This window comes from Apodemus sylvaticus, chromosome 14 (genome assembly GCF_947179515.1).
Source record: "Apodemus sylvaticus chromosome 14, mApoSyl1.1, whole genome shotgun sequence".
Taxonomy (NCBI): Eukaryota; Metazoa; Chordata; class Mammalia; order Rodentia; family Muridae; genus Apodemus; species Apodemus sylvaticus.
In genome coordinates, this window is record NC_067485.1 from 17,769,332 (window position 1) to 17,790,926 (window position 21,595).

The 21,595-nt window shown below is 50.7% G+C and overlaps 1 protein-coding gene across 1 annotated transcript in view; it reads left to right on the forward strand.

Moving 5' to 3' along the window:
* The window catches only part of Wnk2 (WNK lysine deficient protein kinase 2), a 106,486-nt gene that overhangs the window by 41,043 nt on the left and 43,848 nt on the right, over positions 1-21,595 (forward strand). The window contains 6 exon segments of the mRNA XM_052156862.1: positions 962-1,182; positions 6,764-6,921; positions 9,904-9,992; positions 11,181-11,400; positions 16,762-17,053; positions 20,206-20,405. Of these exon segments, the coding sequence (XP_052012822.1) occupies positions 962-1,182; positions 6,764-6,921; positions 9,904-9,992; positions 11,181-11,400; positions 16,762-17,053; positions 20,206-20,405 (1,180 nt within the window).

Consider the following 21,595-nt stretch of genomic DNA (forward strand, 5'->3'; position numbering starts at 1 on the left):
ATATTCTTTCTAAGCCATAGGAAGCCCATTCCCCAAGTGAGAAGACTCAGACCTAATAGTCTTCCTAGAATTTGGCTCCCTCTCGCTTCTTGTAACAAATAAGACTGGTTCTCATGACCACTTGACTATTTCCACTCTCCCTTCCTGTGTAGGACACCTCCCAGGGACTCAGTTCCTTTGTCTTATTTGCCTGAGACCTTATTACTGGCCAATATCTGTTTGCCCAGAGGCCAACCTGGCATATTCTAGAGGCTTGGAAGCAGAATGCAGACATTGAGGGCCAAACAGAGCACAGCAATGGGTTGGGAGTTCAGTGGCTGTGGCAGCTTGAGAACACAGCAATGGGTTGGGAGTTCAGTGGCCGTGGCAGCTTGCTACTCTTTCCTGAGATCCATGCTATGGGGGTAGGGGAGGCCCCCTCTGGGTGGCTATAGCTAAGTCCCTCTGAATCATTTTAACCCCGAGGCCCCAAGTAGGACCTTGATGTCCTCTGTCTCTGGGCAGCTTTACTCTACTATGCAGATTTAGTGAGGGAATGTTACTTCCTACCTCCCCTCTGGGTGAAACCAGTGCCCAGCATTGTTGTGTGGATAGCCTGGTTTTCATGACCTTTGACTGTAGGTATTCCTCTATCACCCAAATGCTAGGCTGCGACCCTGCCCCATTTAGTGGCTTCTTATCACATGCAGGAGATTAAGGCTATGATTGGCACGGGTTTGGTAGCAAGGTCTCCAATGAAAAGGTCCAGTGGAGGGCCGTGCTCCCGGCTCAGCTGCCTCGGTCCAGCCGGGACACCCCGGGTAGGAGAAGAGCTGCTGCATCTCCCTTCCCCTCACTGCCTGTCCCACACAGTTGCACAGCTCATGTGGTGGAGCTTTGTCACAGATTGGACTGTGCCAGGCAGGGCCTTCCTAAGGACCCGCAGCAGGGGAACTGCTTGATGGTTCTGCCCCTCCACCAGGTACCTGAAGCGGTTCAAGGTGATGAAGCCCAAGGTACTGAGGAGCTGGTGCCGGCAGATCCTGAAGGGCCTGCTGTTCCTGCATACAAGGACACCCCCCATCATCCACCGAGACCTCAAGTGTGACAACATCTTCATCACTGGGCCCACTGGCTCCGTGAAGATTGGTGACTTGGGTCTGGCCACCCTTAAAAGAGCATCTTTTGCCAAAAGTGTGATAGGTGAGCCTGTTTCTTCTCCCTAGGCACATAGGGAACTAAACGTCATTGAAGGTGCCACAAAAACCTGGATTTGCTCAATTACCTAGGACCCCGTGCAGAAGGCTCCTCAGAGTGTCTGGGTGTCCAAGACACCAGAATTCTGGTGGCTGAGCCAGAGGACCTGCCTAGTGGGGAAGGAAATACTGGCTCTATTTCCCACTGAGAGTACTTTCAGACTTAGGGGTGGGGTGGGCTCTGCATCAGATTCTTGGCTGTGTTGGGTACCACCTATGATCGCCTGCCAAGGGTGGTGGGCTAGATGCCAACTTCTGAGCTGTGGTGGACACTGTGGCTGCTTAGGAGGAGGAAGTAGTGTTACCACAGAGGAATTACACTGCTTGTGGGAAGTGGGACTGGAGCTGGTCCCAGCAGTCAGGAAGAGGAATACCCAAGGCTGTGGGGCACAAAGAAATGACAATGTACAGTGTGTGAACAGAAAGGTGGATTAGAGGTCCAGCATGGTATCTACAGGGTGGAAGAAGGTCATGCTGAGGATTTGGGTCCTTTCTTGTCCTCAGGCCTTGGCTCCAGGCCTCTCTTCCTCTGAGGGACCTTCTTGGCCAAATTTGGGTGATGGTACTCCGGGTCCTGGGATAGTAGCCTGCAATTCTATGTAAGGATAAAGGGGTCTGGATCGTGTTATATGTCCAACCTTGAAACGACTAGCATAGCACTAAGTGTCTAGTAGGTGCTGGGCTTTGGAAAGAACATCCGAGGGACTTCAGTAACCACTGTTTTGGGCTCTTCACTGTCTTGAAGTCAGGTGTGCCCCTCCATCAAGGCTGGTTTCTCACATGAACAGGACAAGGAGTAAGGTTGGCCTCAGGTCCTTATGAATTGTTTGGGGAAAGAAATTGGTCAGTGTGGCAATCATGGGGAACTACTATAATCTCAGTAGTGTCTTTGGAATATAATATTTAGTGTAGCTGTCTCGTCTGGGCAATGGCCCTTTGGAGCCTAGATCTCTAGCCTCTTTATCATGATAGATTAGCTTGGTAGGGAGCTGGGACTGACAAGTCCCAGTTTCCTGTCTGTGAAAATATGTAGAACTAAGTTAGGAAGAGTACTTGCATCTTAACCATAAGGACCTGAGTTCAAATCCCCAGAGCCTACATTTAAAAAGTCAGGCAGTGGGGTTAGAGAGATGACCCAGCTCTTACTAGAGCATGCATTGCTCTTCCAGAGCACCCAAGTTTAGTTTCTAGCACATATCAGGTTGTTTAAAACCATCTTTAACTACAGCCCCAGAGGATCTGGCTTTTGTCACCACCCTGACACATGTGGTACACACACACACACACACACACATGCACGCGCGCTTTAAAATAAATAACATATGCACTTTAAGCCAGATGCGGTTGCACATATGTCTATAACCCTATCTCTGCAGGGTTGCGGGAGGATTTCTGGGACTTTCTGGTCACCAGCCTAGCTCCAGGTGCAGTGAGAGACCCTATCTCAAGGGAATAGATGGGGAATGATAGAACAGGACACCAGGCATCATCTGACTTTTGTGTGTGTACATGTATACATACTCCTTGAATATATGCCATACATATAACACACACATACATACACACCTCTTCACATAAAAAAAATCTTTTAAAAATGAAGAGAAATGGATGGGGGTTCAGGATTCTGTGGTTGCTGCACCCTGACATCTGAGCTCTGGAAAGTTCCTAGCCAGATTTTTTCCCCTTGGATATGACATCTGATTGCAGACCTTGAGCCCTGACATGTGATTGGAGGGTTCTTCCCTGTCACCTGCCTCAGAAATAAATGCTCAGAGCTAGATTGACCCCACTTAAGGAAGCTGAGGCCCTATGTCCCAAGTCTTGTAAACTCTGCCTTTTTGGAAATAAGGCTTCGAGTTGCAGGCTTGGATGATAAGAATACACTGGGATGGTGTTTCTGGTAGGCCTAGGAATGCACTAAACCATTATGTGTGCCCAGCTCTGTGGGGTGTCCCTTGTCACCCTGGCTTATGCTTGCTGAGACCTAGAAAGTCAGACTAGGATCAGGAGTGTGCTTGGATGCTTCTGATTGGGGTGGGGGGGTTGGGGTAAGACAGACTTAGGGGGATTCCCATGGGCACTGTCTTGAAAGTCCTGTTCCCAGCAAGTGCCAGCATTTGGGGAGGCTGAGGCCAGATGGGGGCTCCCCAGGGCCTGTTACCCAGGTATCTCCAGGCCCTGCAGATGGAGCACCTTCTTGGGCCTGTTAGTAGAAGGTGATAAATGTTGGTACTTAGATTACTTAGGCTAAGTACAATGCCATATGTTACATTTTTAAACATATTTTTGAAAGCCAGACATGGCTACATGGTTACATGGCTGTGACCCTAGCACGGCAGGCTACATGGGCCTTGCATCCTCATTGCATGTGTTCTAAATGCTTTGGTGGGGCTGGTGATCCCCAAAGCCCCTTTGCAGGACCTGAGAATGAAGTAGGTACACTAGTGCTTATATTATGTCCAAGGCAGGACCCTTGGGCTGTCGAGGTCTGACCCACCCACGAGGCCTCCTTGCAGGTGGCAGGAATCAGGGAGTGACGAAGGACTTGCTTTCCTGATCTGTGAAATAGTGGAGCCAGAGGAAGGCCTATGTGTTCATCCTGGTGACCAGGGCTCTGCCCGCTGTGGGGAGCACACCCAGGCCCTGAGCTCTGGGCAGTTTTCAAACAGGTTTTGTAAATTTTCCCTTGAAGAGTGAAATGGGAGAGAGGCCAAGGTGAACTGAAGATAAGCATTCTAGAAAGAGCTTCAGGTCAGTCCTGGGTGGGTGGGCATGCCAGGTAGAGAGTAGGAGGGGGCCCAGGCTGCTGGGTACCATGCAGATGGAGCAGATAAGTGCTTAGGAGTTGCAGGCAGTGTCAGGTCCACCTCGAACACGGGGAGATGGATTCTGCCTGCTCAGTGAGGAGACGGGTAAGGGCCAATTGTAAATTTGTTCTTGTTATAACAAAAGTCAAGAACATAAAGAAATCTAAAAAAAAAATAAAGCTTTTGAGTCCCATGAAGGAAACTTTGTCTTTCCTTACAGACTCAGGACACAGTTTTCATGGGCTATGGGATGAGTCTAGGGATAAGCTGGACCGGGCCCTACCTACTCCACTGGGCCAGGCTTCAGAAGAGGCATACATTCTCCTGTTCATTAGAGGACAGAGGTGTCTTGTAGTCACAAGCTAAAATGACTTCTCCATTAGAAAGGAGAAGGTGGCCAGGGCCTAGACCACAGGAGCCTTGCCTGACTTTAGCAAGAAGAGCTTGGAGAGCAGTGGTGTGTGGGACGTTCCCTAGCACCTGGTAGAACAGTTGGGCCTGGGGTGGGGGCGGGGACTGCCACTTTCACTCTCACACAGACTCATCTGCAGGGACCCGGGGATGCCTGGCAGATGTGCAGGGCAGCCATGGGCCCGGGGTGAGAAGCTCTGCAGCTGACAGCGGACCATAAAAGGGGTTATTGGGTGGGACAGCAGCCTGGACAATTGCATGTGTGTGTGCGTATTCGCATGTATACATGCTATTTCTAAAATTCAGACTTAATTTAGTGAGATGAAAAGGAAAAATGAGTCAAGTACATCCATGTTCAGGAATTATCAGGGTCTCCTACCCTGGAGCTGGGCTAGTTCCAGCCTCCCACCCGGCTCCCGGAATCAGGCTGTCTGGGATACTTCTTGCAGAGAAGGATCCTCCGTTCTTGCAGGTCCCCAAAGACTCCAAGCCCAGGGATGCTGTGGTCTGTTGACCCTAATATGTGGACAGCCGGTGAGTGGAGTGTCTGCTTTAAGTTCCTGCACGAGCTAAGTTGTAGCTGGCCTGGCTCCCAGTCGTGGGAGCCTGGCTTCTGTCACAGTCCTACACTCTGGCCCAGGTCACACCCCTGGAGTCCTTTTGTTGGCCCCTCTAGCAGGAAAGGGCTTTGTGGTTTCTCTTTGTTATCACAGGACAACTTGTCTCACACAGTCCCTGGCAGAGGCATCGGGGCTGGTGTTATGAGGCAATAGAGGTAGCCTTGGGGAGGGAGCCCTTCCTTCCTGCAACTTGGGGTTTCCAGCCAAGTCGACTGACCTGTTCACTGTGTTCCAGCTGCTGCCATGGAGACCCTCCTGCATGATCACTGTGCTCTGGGCCCATGAGACCACCCCTAGATATCCTGGGGTCCCAAGGATATACAAAGGAATGGGAAGGGCCTGATTCATTTGTAGGCTACCCTGCCTAGGACACTTCTGCTGTGCATCTTGTGGCTAAAGAAGTATATTCACTGTTCTATGACAAGGGATGGGAAGAAACTTAAACATACTGAGCACCAGAAGTAGTAAATACCAAAGAATTTCAAGAGTACAAAAGGATAAACATTCTCAGCACGAGGCCTCTTCTTGGTCTCTGTCATTTCTGATGGGCTTTCCCTATAGTTCTGTATCTTTTACATAAGCCCATACTTATGTTTTTATATTTTGTTGGTTTTTGACTAGACTTGCAATGCATATTAAACAGAAATAATGGGCAAGAGATACCAACATAGAACTGGAGAGATGGCGTAGCGGTTAAAAGCATTTGCAACCTAAGCTCAAGGGTCCCCAAGCTGTTCAGGTCCCTGTGCAAACCTACCTGACAGTGGCACGCAGCAAGTAGAATCGCAACCAGCCTCTAATCCTGTTGGTTACATGGGGGGGTGGGGGGTGGGGGGGGTGGGGGGGCGAGGGGCTGGGGGTGGTGTGGATCCTCAGAGCAAGCAGGCTAGCCAGACTAGCGGGTGATTTGAAGCAACAGCTTGGTTACTCTCGATCTCTGGGCCTACAAGCTAGCTAGCCTAGGCTACTCCATTCCAGGAGAGTGAGATGGCCTGATTCAAAGGAAAAGGAGAAAAAGGGTTGTGGGAGACAGTGCCAGAGCAGTGGCATCCTGAGGTTACCCCTGGCTTCCACATGCATGTGCATACATGTTCATGTACGTGGCAGCCGGGGAGAGCGTTTCACGTTGTGTGTGTGTGCTTGATGTCTTATGAGTGCGGTCTCTCTCTGGGATGTGTCAGGTAGAAGCCATTGCCCCTCCCTCTCCCCTCCCAGAGTGATAGCTGCATGTCCCATTTATTGTTAGTTATACCCAGAAAACCTAATCATTTCCCTCTCCGGGGAGCCTGAGGGTCTTCCTGAGTTTTAGTAGGCAGAGGCAGCTTTGGGGTAATCAACGGTTTTGTCATCTCTGGGGAGACTGGAGAACTAGCTGATGCTGACCTGTTTTGAGGGGTACAGTATCCACCCACACAAGTTAGGGTACGCTCAGAGAATAGGTAGGGTCCCCAGAAGCTCTCTTTTTTTTCCATCCCCGTGGCTTGGAAAGGCTCTGGAAACTGATGGCTATCCCTGGAACCTTAAGGTGAGGTTCAGACACAATCTGCAGAGCACACCTGCTTAAACCCTGGGATGTTGAGCCTACTGTTGTCCTATGTGTATCATGGGACACACACAGAAGAGGCTGGGAACATCTGTGGGGCGAAGGAGCCATGATCAGTAATAACTGTGTCTGCTGCTCCTGATGTAGGTACCCCCGAGTTCATGGCACCTGAAATGTACGAGGAACATTATGACGAGTCGGTCGATGTCTACGCCTTCGGGATGTGCATGCTGGAGATGGCCACCTCGGAGTACCCCTATTCGGAGTGCCAGAACGCTGCTCAGATCTATCGCAAGGTCACCTGTGTGAGTCCACCCAGCCACCTTGTTAGTAAGGACAACAGCCTTGGTTAGTCCTTTGGGCAGCTGTGCAAGAAAAGGAGGGCACACGGGCACCTTACCCTGGGGACCCCCTGCCCCCAGGCTTGCCTGGGTAAGAAGTCTAGCAAAAAAGTAATGGTGTAGTGGGTGTAAGTTATCCCAGAGGCTGTTATTACATGGAGCTAGGAAACTCAGGAAGAAGAACTAAGTCTGGAGAGAACCCCTTTCAGGAAGTGCACCCAGGCCGGCTGTCGGGAAGCCCCATCTTCTTTATTTTAGAATCACAGTTTGTTTTCCTTTTTGCCAAACCGTCATCCTAGCCAAGCACATCCCTGGGCGGCTGTCAGCACTGTGCAGCCTGGGAACCTCGGTCCTTGTTTAGCTGTCACTGTGATTTCTGAGTTGATCCGAAGGCTTCAGCTGTGCAAACAGATTGGGCTGTCCCCCCTTCTTTCTGTGGTGACCCCTGTGCTGGTGGAACAAACACAGCATCTGAGGTGGAACAGCTGGGCCAGGGCTTTTCTGTGCTGGTTCTCATGATATGTCATCTTTGCTTTCATGGAGAGGCCAGCAGGCCCTCAGGGTGTTCCCTGACCTTGGTCGTTCTGATCTCCACAGTCCTTTCTGTGTCCTCCTCAGCCTGGGCAGCCTGGTGGGACCCTGTGCTTGGTCTGCACATCTTATGTCCACTTGCAGGTTACCACTGCAAGTATGTATGGCTTAAGAGCCCACGTAGCTCCACTCTGGGCCCACCCACCCAGCTCCACCCTCTTGCAGATGATATGGAACCTCATTGGCTGTCACATCGGAATTATGTCACTTAGTGGCCCTGAGCTCCTCCTGTGTACACTATAGATAGCTAGATGGTGACCAGCAAGAAAGAGCCCTTGGCTGGTGGCCTTTCCCTAAGGCCACATTAGTGTAAAGTTCCTCCAGGGAGGCAGGGGCTATCTGCCAAGCAGGGTATTAAAGGCCTCAGAGATCGTGGTGGTATTGGCGTGGAATGTGGAAAGGGATCCGTGGGCTGCAAGTTTGTTCTGTGCACGGTAGGTGGTGGTTTGTCCTCTGGACTGGGAACAGGAAAGGGATCTTAGGCAGAAGACTGGACATGGCCCTCATTCTGGCTAGCAAACGGCGCAGTGTGACCCTCTGAGATTCTTCACTCTTGTCTATCCCAAGTGGGGGTGCAGCCGCCAGGCTCAGCATGGGTATTCCATTCCTTTCTTCCCTCGTATCCTTTTCCCTTTCTTCTTCCCTTTTTGAAAGGGCAGGGCTTTTAAAGTCTGAATCTTGCTGAAAGATGATGCACAAGAGCCTTGAAGCCTTCGATGAATTTATTTTTGTAATTAGTTACTTCCTTCCCCCTGCAGTAGAGCAGATTAAACAGTGCCACCTCCTACTTCCGATCTGAGAGATATCTGTTCACTTGGAGTGGCCGGTGGCTCCCTCTCCCTCCTGAATCTCTTCCTGGCATGTAGCTAGAAGCAGTGACCACAAACAGTGCTCTTGACTCCCGGCAGAGGAGATGGGGTAGGGAAAAGACCCAGGTGTGGGTTGAAAGGCCTGGCTCTGTGGGAAACGTGGACTCCACCGTGGGCTGAGGCTCTTTACCAGGATGAGGGGCAGCTTGTATGGGAGGCTCTGCAGCCAACCTGAGGGACAGCTCTGTGGATGCTCACTGCTAGATTTGAAGCATCCGCTGCAGTATCAGGCCCTACAGCACAGGGGGTCTGTGCTGCATGTTGATCATCTGCATCATGTGCCAGATGATGATTCCATGACAACATGGTGGAGGGCCTTGGCCTGAGTTTGAGGTGAGGGCTGCTTTATACACCCAACGTGTCCTCCCTGAGTGAGAGGAGCATTGGCCACTGACCTTGCGCTGAGGAAGATATATCTTCCTCAGTTGAGTCTCCATATTACTTAGGAGAAAGGGTCTCTTACTGATCCTAGAACTCACTGTTTTGTCTAGACTATCTGGCCAGGGTGTCCTGGGATCTGCCTGTCTCTGCCTTTCCCAATGCTGGGCTTATAAGCATATGCTAACACACCTGGCAATTAGGTGAGTGATGGGCATCATACTTACAGGCCCACATGCTTACAGCAATGTTTTGACTGCCTATGCCATTGTCTCCATCTTCAAGTACATCTTATTTTCTCTCAGCACTCACCAAACTGTCCGTCTGGTGGCCTGCTTAATATGCGTGTTATGTGCCAACCTGCACCTCCTTAAAGTCACAAATTCTGAGGAGAAGGGAACAGAGCTGTGTGTTCATTTGTCTCTGCTCCATGCCCAGCAGTTTCTGTGGCCCTTTCCTTCTGTCTGCATGTGCGACCTGTGAAGTTTCCATTTCTGGTTGGTTATTTCTCTGTAACTATAATTTCTGCTCGTCACCAGCCTATTTTTTTTTATGACTACTGCACAGATGGAATGAGTTTTGCCCTTGCCCCTTGCCCCTTGCCCCTTGCCCCTTGCCCCTTGCCCCTTGCCCCATTGCCTCCAGCTCCAAGCATGCTCTCATTTCTGTTGCCTGGCTTTTCTGCCCGGTGAGGAGTCCTGTCTTCTTGCCACCTAACATTTCTAGTAGTTTGAGCATCGCACACTGTACCATTACAGCATCCCTGCTCTGTGTAAACTGTAGCTGAGGCTCTGCCTACAGCTCCTTGATTCTTTGTCCAAATCAGTGGTACCGACTAGGTACTCATCTTGGTTCTAAGCAAAGGTTTGAGAAGTCTGTAGACTTATGAGATCTTTGTCATTCTTTCCTTTCCAGAATTCTGCCTCATAGCTTCCCCAGCTCCAGAACACAGCTCTGCCCTCATCTCAGTAAGACTCAGGCTCCAATGGGCCCCAGGCTTCAGGCTTGGAAGAGCCCTGGGTAGTGAGCTGGGCTGTGGGCTACACCAGGGTGTCCATGGTGCCTCAGCTCTGGGTGGTGCCAGGTAACCTTGCTCTGTTCTTCTCAGGGCATCAAGCCGGCCAGCTTTGAGAAGGTGCATGATCCTGAGATCAAGGAGATCATCGGGGAGTGCATCTGCAAGAACAAAGAGGAGAGGTGAGCCGCACGCTGGGCTCCGGTGTTCTCCAGCTGAGGCTGGTCCAGCTGGCATTTAGGGCTGCGTTCTCCATGCAGCCTTCCCAGGTCAGGCAGACTGGTGCAGGCTATGTGACACCAGGCTTGTGAGTTGCTGTGAGCAGTGTAGGGCCCACATCCTTTCCTGCCTCCAGAGACAGACTCCTAATTCAGTCTGAAGTGCTGGGGATGCAGGGCTTTGCTCTGTCTCTCCTTGGGCAGTAGGCTCTACACTGTAGGATTGTTCTGGCCACATCTTAGCCCACAGATTTCATCTCTGGACTCCTTGGTGGCTCTCTAAAGCTAATCTCTCTTCCTAACAGGACTGGCCTCCCTAGCTGGACAACCAGGAAGCTGGGGGTACCTTTTAGCTTTTCTACAAATAAAACAAGCTGGGCTGAACCTACCCCTTGCCCACATGACATTCTCAGGAGTAGACAGGGTTGGGTAGTTGGTTTTCACTGCCATCAGCATGATGTCCAGAGGAAGCCAGGCTTATGACAAAGGATGCTGTATGATTGATTGTATTTGCACTAGAGAACAGACCACACACACTAGTTAGGGACCTGTGTTTGGGGCCATGGAAGTGATTATATAGCAACACCTAGCTGCCAGATGACCTGGCCCTGGGTGGAGCCTCCTATGGCTGGGTTCTGGCTCCAAATCCTTAGGTCTAGCAAGTCCTTATTTATCTTCCTGTCTGCCTACCTCTATTCCTCCACACCCCTCCTTCCTGAGAGAGGCCCTCTACTAACCTCACTGCTGCAGTGAGGTCCAGGAACCCTGGGTTCTATCTCCTCTCATCCACCCTGAGCCAGGAGTCTCTTATGAGGATGGAAGACTCGCCTGTACCTCAGCAAAGTCTCTGTCTCCTTGCCTAGCAGGCGGCCTGGTACAGAGTAGGATTTCTTTTTGTAATTGGGGTAGGAAGCTATCTTAAAGCACAGAGAAGTAAGACCCTATCAGGCTATAATTTCTCAGCATCTCCTGGGAATTAGGGAATGCTAGTGTGCACACCTGTGTCCAGAGCCTGCCAACAGGAAATGAAGTGAGAGAACTTTCTAGCATAACCTGCACAGTGGGCTGGGTAGTGACCTGATATTGTGCGTGTCGATGGGTATGGAGCCCCCTTGTCCCTTGAGCCCTGCCTGGGAGCCATTCTCCCTACAGGTATGAGATTAAGGACCTGCTGAGCCATGCCTTCTTCGCGGAAGACACGGGTGTCCGGGTGGAACTTGCAGAGGAGGACCACGGCAGGAAGTCTACCATAGCCCTGCGGCTCTGGGTGGAAGACCCCAAGAAGCTGAAGGGCAAGCCCAAAGACAATGGAGCCATAGAGTTTACCTTTGACTTGGAGAAGGAGACCCCCGACGAGGTGGCACAGGAAATGGTAATGTGCACATAAAGGGGCCCAGACTACCCCATGGGTCAGTTTGTGTTAGTAAAAAAAAAAAAAAAAAAAAAAAAAAATCACAAACCAATTGCTTTTCCAGAAGGGTATTTGCCCCCAGGGGAATGGTAGGGGCATGGGAGGGTCAGGGTCAGTCCTGAGGGAGAGGTTGTGGTCACTCCTATGTGGTTGAGTGTGTACCGTGACATGAGCACTAAGCATGGAGGTCCTGCACAGGACCTGGGAGACAAGCATCCGGAGCATGGTTACAGAAGGATCTAATGGGAAAGAGGAGAGAGGGAAGGGCTTTGCTTGCCTTAACCACACTCTTGCCAGTTTGCTGCAGGGATGTGAGCATGAGATGCGCCTCTCCTGCTCAGGAGATGCTCTTGTGTTGCTTTGGGTCCTAGTACTTTACCATCTTGAAGGGTTATGAAAGAGCACAGGTGTGCCCCACTTCCTGTCTGTGGTGAGCAGGGTGACCCTTTTCTGCTTGGGATGTCAAGTGGGGCCTCAGGAGGAGACACTGAGCCTGATGGGGTAACAGGGTAGGGGAAGGAGCAGAACAGCCCTGTCAGGGCAGTGAGTGAGTGGTTGAGACCCAGACCCTGCAGCACCACTGTGATATCCTAACATCTGTAAGAAAATAGCCAGGGCATAGGAATTTCTAGAGCCTAGATGCCAGACTGGATTATTCTACTCAGTTTTCTAGGCCAACACCATCAAAAATGGTAGACGTGACCTACAAGTGCCTACTAAAATTTAGGGACTTTAAAATTTAATTACAGTGTAAAACTTAGTTTCATTGGCCACATTTTAAGTGTTTAGTGCCATCCAAGGTGAGTGACTCTTGAATAACATGGACATTTATTGTAGGCTTGTTCTACTGACATGCTTCTCGGGGTCATTGTGGTCTTAACATGGCAGAATCTCTTCAGGTAATATAACATGCTTGCTGTCTTGGTTAGGGTCTTACTGCTATGAAGAGAGACCATGACCAAGGTAACTCTTATAAAGGACAATGTTTAATTGTGTTCATTGGCTGGCTTACAGTTCAGAGGTTCAGCTCATTATCATTGTGATGGGAAGCACGGCAGTGTCCAGGCAGCCATGGGGCTGGAGAAGGAGCGAAGGGTTCTACATCATGATCCGAAGGCAACAAAAGGGGATTATGTGCCACACTGGGCATAGCGTGAGCACAGGGGTCCTCAAAGCCCACCCCCCACAGTGGCACACTTCCTCCAGCAAGGCCACATCTACTCTAACAAGGCCACACCTCCAAAGAGTGCCACACTCTATAGGCTAAGTATTCAAACACGTAGGTCTCTGGAGTCCATACCTATTCAAAACACCACACTTGTCTTCATAAATGAGGTCAGGGCTGCACTACATTGTGACTGAGCCTGCTCTGCACTGGGCCTCATAGGGCGTGAGGGATTTGGGAGCCGAGCCTTGGGACCAGTGGTTACAGGATAGCTAAGATGTGGATAAGAGAACGTTGGGGGTTCAGTGTGAGTAGCTGTATCCTGAGTGCTGCTTTCAGGGTGATATTCAGCACCCCTGACAGGGAGATTCTGAGTGCCTGGCTTCACCCAGACCTCAGCTTCCTCCTAGCTTGTTTTCAGTTCCCTGAAAGACTTAGTGTCCTAAACCCAAGTATACCGTTCGCACCCTTCCCGGATGCTGCTTAACTGCTTCTTAAGCAGTTGACACCCAAGGCTCTACCCTATGTCTGCTTGTCACAGGGTAGAGAAGGACAGTGCTTCCTGCAGGGTAGGCCATTGTAGGTGAGTCACCTCAGCTGGTCTCTGCTGTCTGGCTGAACTCCCAGGCTATGTCCCTGCGTGAGTGCTAGGGAAGTCCTGGGCCCAGCGCCCTCCCCGGAATCTCTCCTCTTCCCTCCCAGCTTCTCCCCTCGCCCCTTTTCTGCCTTGAACTACATTTTCTTTCCATTATGAGGCATTTGTCCATAAAATGGGCATGCATGTAGAAAGGACTTGACTTGTGTCAATTTAAAGAATAATAAAAATATACCAGGTGGTGGTGGTACACATACACCTTTAATCCTGGCACTTAAGAGGTAGAGGTGGGAGAATCTCTTGAGTTCAAGGCCAACCTAGTCTACAGAGCAGGTTCCAAAAACAGCTTGGGGCTACACAGAGAACCCTGTCTCAAAAATCCAAATGATCATGATGATGATACCACCACCACCGCCACCAGTGTGTATCCCCACTCTGCCTAGCCCGATCACCACACATGGCAAATTGAAAGCCCCATGCTCTCCCTGTGAGGGCTCTGTATTGTTAGTGGCCACACATAGGTCTGTCTCATAGCTCTACCATTCTCTGACGGGGCCTCAGGATGGGTTCTGGGTCCCAGGAGGCCTGTCAAGGTTTCCGCTTTGCCCTTCTACATCCTGTATATTAGAGACTTCAGTGTCATTACTGTCCAGGCCATCAGCCCTTCTTCCCTGGGCCTAGGACCCTAGACTCCTGAGGCTACACAAATGTGAGGTGTCATAGATACTCTAGAATCCAGATGAGAACTTCTGGACTCCCCTAAAGGGCGTGGGGATGAAGGTGGATTGTAGGGTGCAGATGCAGGTCAGCATGGAAGAATGAGGTTGAACAGGGCAGGTTCTGTATGGTACAGGGCATAGGCAGTTAGGCCCATCCTGGGGATGGCTGAAGTATTACAGAAAGCGGAATTAGCCATGGTGTGTGTGTGAGGTGGTCGGGTAGACCTTGCCCTGTAGAGTCATGGTGCCTTATAAGAGCAAGCATCCTGCAAATGGCAGGAATAGCCAACTGTCATTAATGTGGACTGAGATCACATTAATGGAACCTTGTGCTTTGTGCTTGGGCCACCTTTGTAGACCTCTCCCAGGAATCAGTGATAATTTCTACACCTGCCTGGTGTCACCCACTCTAGCCCACACTGACTTGGGTCTTTCTGGCCTGCCTAGCCTCAGCCACCTCACAAAAGCTTCTGTGGTTGGCTTGGAAGTCCCTTGGAAAGAGCCTACTCCAGATTGTAAGGACAGAAAAAGACCCTTATCTGGTCTTGTCTTGGAGTGAGGAGTGCCCTGCTGCTGGGACGTTTCCTCACCAAGATGGTGGCTGAGACACAGGCCTCCATCTGCTAGTAGGCAGATCCCACAGAAGAGTCTATGTCCTCTGGCCTCTCTCATCTGACACTTTCCTTGGCCACATGCCCAGCTTCTGCTCTGCCAGAGTCAGCGAGGCCTCACCTGGGAGATTTCCCTGGGGGATCTCTCTGACAAGCGGAATTGTCTCTCAAAATAAACTGCTTTGAAATGATCCGGACAACCCTCCTGGAAAGTTGGAGAGTGTTACAGAAAACGACCCCTACTCCCACCACATACTGTGTGAGAGTGAGCTGCTACCTAGCACCCTGCACCCTGAGTATATTCCTGTCTGTTATTTCCTACGAAGCAGGGGGTTTCTCTTGCACTCAGAATCAAAAATACCATCAGCATGGTACTGCCATTCCTCAGGACCCTTGGATTCTTTGTGTCCAAGCATTAGGCCACTATAACGAGGCTCTGTGGCTCTTCAGTCCTCTGTCTTCTGTGGCCTGACACTTGGGAAGAGCTCAGATGCCCCTTTGGGGTAGGCAATGCACCCTCAGGAATCTCACAGAAGGAGCCATTTTGTCATCATAGCCTGCTTGGGGCAATACATTTCTGTCCCTTGCGTAGAACCCTTGCTCGGAGACAACACAGCACAGTTCTATTTAGATGCCCAAAGCCTCACGGCAGATTACCCTGACCATAACACTCAGTGTTCCTGCCTATGCAGGCTTCAGGTTGGAGGAAAGGGATGGCTAATGGCCTCTCATGAGGTTCAGTCAGGTGTCAGTCAGGGCTGGTGGCCCATGTAGAGGACCTGAGTTCCTTGCTGATGGGTCTCTGGAGAATAGCTCATGATGTGGTCTCACCTAATGCAATAATGCCCTAGATGCAGTGAGAGAAATGCCTGAGAGAAATGGGGTGTATGTCGGCAGGGGGTGGGGGATAAGGAGACTCAGATGCACAGAAACAGTCATGGAAAGGAAGAAATAGAAAGGGTAGTGAGACTCTTCGCACCTCCCAGCCCAGTTCCAGGGATACCCTGTCCCTTTTGTCCTCATGTGTGGTCTGCAAACTGCCAGGATTTAAAGCATCACCGTGCGGACTCTCATTCTGGTGTTCTGACGCTCAGATGTCCTGGATTTGCCCCAGTGCCGGCTCCCATGTCATTTTGCACGTCCCTGTCCTTCCCTGAGCAGGTCCAGGCAGTTCTGGCTTATCTTCCTTGTTCTCCTGCCCAGCTCTGAGCCATTAAGCCAGTGGCAGCTCTGGTTTCCTGTGGCCTCTCAGGATTGAGGATGTTGTTTCAGGACCCTTAGGTTAGGCACCGCTCATGGGGACAAGCTATCTGCACATTCACATACAAGTGCCATCCATGTGCTTCTGGGTTCATGACTCTTTTGCTAATAGCTCAATGACCCAGTGGTACCATGGGTCCATTCCACGCTCAAGGTTAGCCTGGTCTACATAGTAAGTTCCATGCTAGCTAGGGATACACCGTGAAACCTGGCCTTTCAAAAAAAAAAATCTCTTATTTCTTTCTATTTTTTAAAAAACAGAATTTTTAAAAACATTTTCTAACATTTTAAAACATTAATCTAAAAATAAAAAACATTTATTTTTAGATTAAGTATGTGGGTGGGGTAGTGGTGGTGGTAAAATGCACAGCTGTGCAGTGCCCACAGAGTCCAGAAAAGGGTGTTGGATCCCCTGGAGTTGGAATTACTGGTGCTGGGAACAGAACTCTGGTCTTATTAACCGCTGAGCTTTTTCTCCAGCATCCTCACTCACTCTTCCTAGACCTGTGCTCTTCGTGAAGGGAAGGGGTTTGATCCCAGCTTTTCCTGAGTCCCAGTCTGCTCCTGCAGTCCAGCCATAGCAGGGGTCTCTGTTCCAGGAAGTGGCTTTGCCCAGACATTCCCAGCTCACTCCGTTTCCCTGGAGATCCTGAAATGCTCTCCTGATAAGGGGAATTTAGGATTTTGTCAGGCCCTTGTGTTCTACGTACTGCTTTCCAATGAAATTGGCTTCCTCCTTCCCGGATGGCCGGGGTTTACAAGATAGATCATTGAATACTTGCTGGGCATGAGCCGCCATCCCACAAACCGGAGCCTATAAACTTCAAACAGCGTTGAAGGTCCCGGGGTGACTAAGGAGACCGAGGACTATGGTAGGGGTGATCCTAAGCAGTAGGGTGTGCATGATTGTGTAAGTGATGCACACAGGATGGCTGATCCCCAAGACACTTGACCATGTGTCTGCCTTCACAGATCGATTCTGGATTTTTCCACGAGAGTGATGTAAAGATTGTGGCCAAGTCCATCCGTGACCGGGTAGCACTGATTCAGTGGCGGCGCGAGAGGATCTGGCCTGCACTGCAGTCTCAGGAGCCAAAGGACTCGGGCAGCCCTGACAAGGCCAGGGGTCTGCCAGCACCCCTGCAGGTCCAGGTGACCTACCACGCGCAGAGCGGGCAGCCTGGACAGCCAGAACCTGAGGAGACTGAGGCCGACCAGCATCTCCTGCCCCCTACCTTGCCAGCTAGCGTTACCTCCTTAGCCTGTGAGTAATGGGGTCGCCACGGTCAGCGGTACCCTTTCTCCCATCCCTCCCAGCATAACCAGTTTTAAGGCAAAGCAAAACAGAGTCCTCGTCTTGTATTACAACGCTCTGTGAGAAAGGCAGGTGCCCAGTGAGCTCCTGTCTATCCTCAGGTGGCTGGGTTGTTGCTTCCAGCTGTAAGTAGTAGTTCCCTGAAGCTTTGGCTAGACTTTGGTCTCCTGTTCCAGGCTCACTTCCTACTAGCCATCTTGTGCCAGGGCACATGGTGATCTCTTAAGAGAGCATGTCCTGGGGTTGCAGGGCTAACAGATGGCCCCCAGGTGCCAGGACTCACAGGTCCCAATCCTTCACCAGTCCAAGCTTGTTCCCACTGCCTGCCCTGAAGGGTGTGTGGATGATTGTTTGGGGAAAAGGATTGGGCTTTCCCTGCATTCCCCCAGTGACTTGTGACCAGAGGGCTAAGGATTGTTGAGGTCTGGCTTCCCAGGTCAGATGTCCTTGACCTGGTAGGGTCTGAAGGAACCATTTCCACCTGTGAATCTATGCTGGCAGCTGGTTCTTTATTCTCTCTCAGAGGAGCAGTCCCAGCCTCATGGAGGGATACAAAGGCCAAGGAAAGTAGCACTGCCCAATCTTTTTTTTGGGGGGGGGGGGGAGGGTTGACTGTGTAAGTGACCAAGTGGTGGCTGGTTGGCTTTAGAGCATTTATCACTGGGCCTGTTCATCTCTGCTGTTGTTCTCAGTAGAAACCTCTGAGAGCATTTGTCCACTTCGAAGGAGTTGTTTCTTTTGAGGTGGATCGGATGCAGGCTTCCTCAGAGACCTTCCTGAGAGGATCCCGAACGTTTCAGGATAGGTAGCCAGTGTTTTGGGTTTTGTTTGTTTGTTTGTTTGTTTGTTTTTTGTTTTTTTGGGGGGTTTTTTTGGTTTTTTTTTTGTTTTGTTTTGTTTTTTGCCTCCCATGTCTGAAACCTCAGCAATGAGCTGAGACAGTAGACGTGGCTTTGCCTACTCTGTGAACCAGCCTGGAACAGATCAGCAGAGCCCGGTGATCCGCCCAGGCCGATATTTGAGGCTGTCCATGTGGAAAGACCTAGGCCCTCTGTATTTAATATGCAGCCCCCTTCATTCGAGACTCAAATAGTGTCCAAGGAAACTTCTTGCATGCAAATGAGCGGTCCTCACTTTGAAGTCCTTTGCCCGGTGTTTATTTCACCCCACGCTGAGCTCTGCACGCTGGACTTTCAGAGAGATCCAGCTTGAGACCTAGAAACAATGTCCCGATTGTGGTCAGATGCTGAAGGTCATGGTGACCCAATATGAAAAAATCCCCTGGCGTTAGAGGGTAGGCAACAAGGTTATGTCAAGTGTAGGAATTCTCTGCCCACAGACCCCCTTTCAAAGGGATTCTGCTCGCTTACTACATTTTCTTTAAAATAGATGGTACGGTCATAGTTTTCAGAATTTTAAACTCCTACGGGTCCAAGAAAGTCACTTGTCCTCTGAGAGGCAACAGGTGCTGCCGAGCCTTTTAACTGTCCTTCCAGAGATTGTCTACATGTGCCATCCACATATGGACACATGCACAGGCACATAGTATATATGTAGAGATGCATACCCAGTGTAATCTGTGGATGTAAAGACACACAATATATGGTATATCATACTTACCCCTGTGCTCACATGGACATATGTATACACACATTCACACATGTGTGCACCTCCACACATGGGACTATATATGTGGACATGTATACGAGAATATACTCGCTGGCTGGCGGTGGTAACTTCTTTTAATCCCAGCACTCAGAAGGCAGAGGCAGTCAGATCTCTGAGTTTGAAGACAGCCTGGTCTACAAAGTGAGTTCCAGGATAGCCAGGTCTATATAGAGAAACCCTGTCTCTAAAAACCAAATATTTATATATTCATATTCATATATGCCTGCATACGTGATGTGATATACATGAGAACACATACATGCACACCCTCATTCCCCTTTCCTCCAATGCCCCTCTGCACGCTGCTCTGGACTTTTTGTTTTCATTTTCTGCCCTGACTGTGAGGCTTCTAGCATGGCTGACCATCTCTGCCTCGCCGCTGGTAAGGACTCCACACATTGCCTGCGCAGGATCACAGAGCACACACTTGTGTTGGGGGATACCCCACCACATCAGCTTTCACGATTCTCCATCAGCAGTCCGACTGACCTGAGCAGGCAGCTTCTGCGGCCATATGGTGAGGGCCAAGACAACACAACTAATGTGTGTGTGTGGGGGGGGGGTAAACCAAGTGAAATTGTAATTATACACGTCATCAATACAAGTCACTTGCAGTATTTTAAGTGTCACACACATGACTGGAGCTGAGCCTCTTGAACCTTTTAGTGTGAGGGCCACCTTCTTTTTCCCCACCTCCCTCTCCCCGTGCGCTGTTTCCCTCTCCCCTCCCTTCCTGTCTGTCTAGGTGGAAGTGGTCGCTCTAATGAGCAGTTGGCTCATTCAAAACCAGAGCCGCTTGTATAATTGGTTTTGCCCAATTAAACCTCAGCATTCCTTGTCTTCTTAGGTTAAGATCACTCTTTGGAAAGATTCTGAGTGCAGAACCAGCAGGACTTCCCCCTCACTTGGTTTGAATTATCAGTGGACAGAGTACTCACTCTGAAGCACAGCCCTCTGTGAAAATAGCTTGGTGTTTTGGTGGCAAATTGTAAAGCCTGCGGCTTTTGGAATCCGTAAGCCGTAACCTCAAAGTGCTGTTTCAGAAGGGCTTCCGGTTTTCATTCATCACTGGCTGACCGTGTGGGCAGACTGCCTTGCCAAGTGTCATCAGAGCAGGGCTGCCTCCACACCTGCGTGCCAGAGTGGGCAGGAACAGCAGGGCTTGCTCCTGGTGGGCTAGCAAACCTTGCCTACGCTGGCAACAGGCCGTGTCGGGTTCACAGGTGTGGTTCCCGTGCTGCTCTGTAGCAGGCAACGGTTTAAAGAGCATTCCTGAAAGCAACCCTGATGGACTCGCAGAAGCAATTTAGGAACAAGCCACTATACTTGCCTGTAGTGTCCGGGCGTGGCATGTGGAGGTATCCACGTTAAGTCAGACTTTTGTCCTCCCCAGTGGAGGTGTCCACACTAAGTCATACCTTTGTCCTCCCCAGCGGACAGCACCTTCGACAGTGGCCAGGGCTCTACCGTGTACTCGGACTCCCAGAGCAGCCAGCAAAGCATGGTGCTCAGCTCCCTTGTGGACACGACCCCCACCCCAGCCTCGTGCGTATGCAGCCCCCCTGTGAGTGAAGGGCCCGGCCTGACCCACAGTCTGCCTCCACTAGGGGCCTTCCAGCAGCCGGCCACCGTGGTAAGTAGAGAGCCGCCTCTGCTCTGTCCCCTTGGCCTCTTGTCTAGGCTTGTCTTGTCAGGGTTAGAGTGGCCTGTCGTCAGTTCCCTGCCACATCTCCTTGGGGAACTTGAGGATGCAGTCCGTGGAGGGCCTTCTTTTCTGGGAGCTGCAGAGCTGAAGACTGAGGAGCCTTAGATGGAGTGTCTGGGAACAGACTTTAGGGGATTGCTTGGGGAACTGTGATAGAACGAGCACACCTTATCCTAGGTTGTCGCCAATACCACTCAGGTGAATGATGCTGGTACACCGGGATTCTTTCTAGTTATCTAGGTGACAGGAGTGTGCCGGTTGTGATAATGGAATTTGGAGCTTTTTATTTTATTATTATTATTGTTATTTATTTTATTTTGGCTTTTTAAGACAGAGTTTCCCTATGTGGCCCTGGCTGCCCTGGAACTCACTCGGTAGACCAGACTGGCCTAAAACTCAGGGAGATTCGCCCTTCTCGGCCTCCCAGGTGCTGGGATTAAGGGTGTGCACTACCACCAGCTGGAGCTTTGGGTTCTTACCACTGCCCAGCTTGCTTGGGAATATCCAAGAGCCCTGGCGTGTCTCCCTCGGGTGGAGGCGGCTGTTAAAAGTCAAGGGGGTGAAAATGGGGTTGGAGCAGGGAGACATTTTCAGTATTTGTAGAACGCAAGAGAGGCTGTAAGGATTCCTGATAGGCAGTGCATGATCTGAAGCCGATGATGATGATGGAGGAGTCGGGCGGGGCCTTTATTTTATTTTGTGTTTGTGTGTGTGGTGTGCACAGGTGCACACACCCTTGCGTGTACACATGGAGACCGCAGACCCACATCAGGCATCTGTACCTTATTTTTTCAGGCAGGGTCTCTCACCAAATTTGGAGCTCCCTGGCTGGCCAACAGGCCTCTAGGACCCTCCCTGTCCCTTGCCTGTGGTCACTGAGCACAGGTGTGCTCTGGATCCAAACTCAAGCCCTTAACACTTGCAGGGCAAGCCCCGCGATTTTTGCCTTTTCTCTAAACATTGAAGAAAATGCTTGTCTCACATTCCTTAGGGCTCAGCCTGAGAATTTGCCGATGACCTGGGCGGGTGGCTCAGCCGAGTCCTGAGAGGGCGATTTAGGCTCAATCTTCCCTGTCATATCGGGAGCTCCCCACACCGTGTTGGTAGCCTCTGTTGTC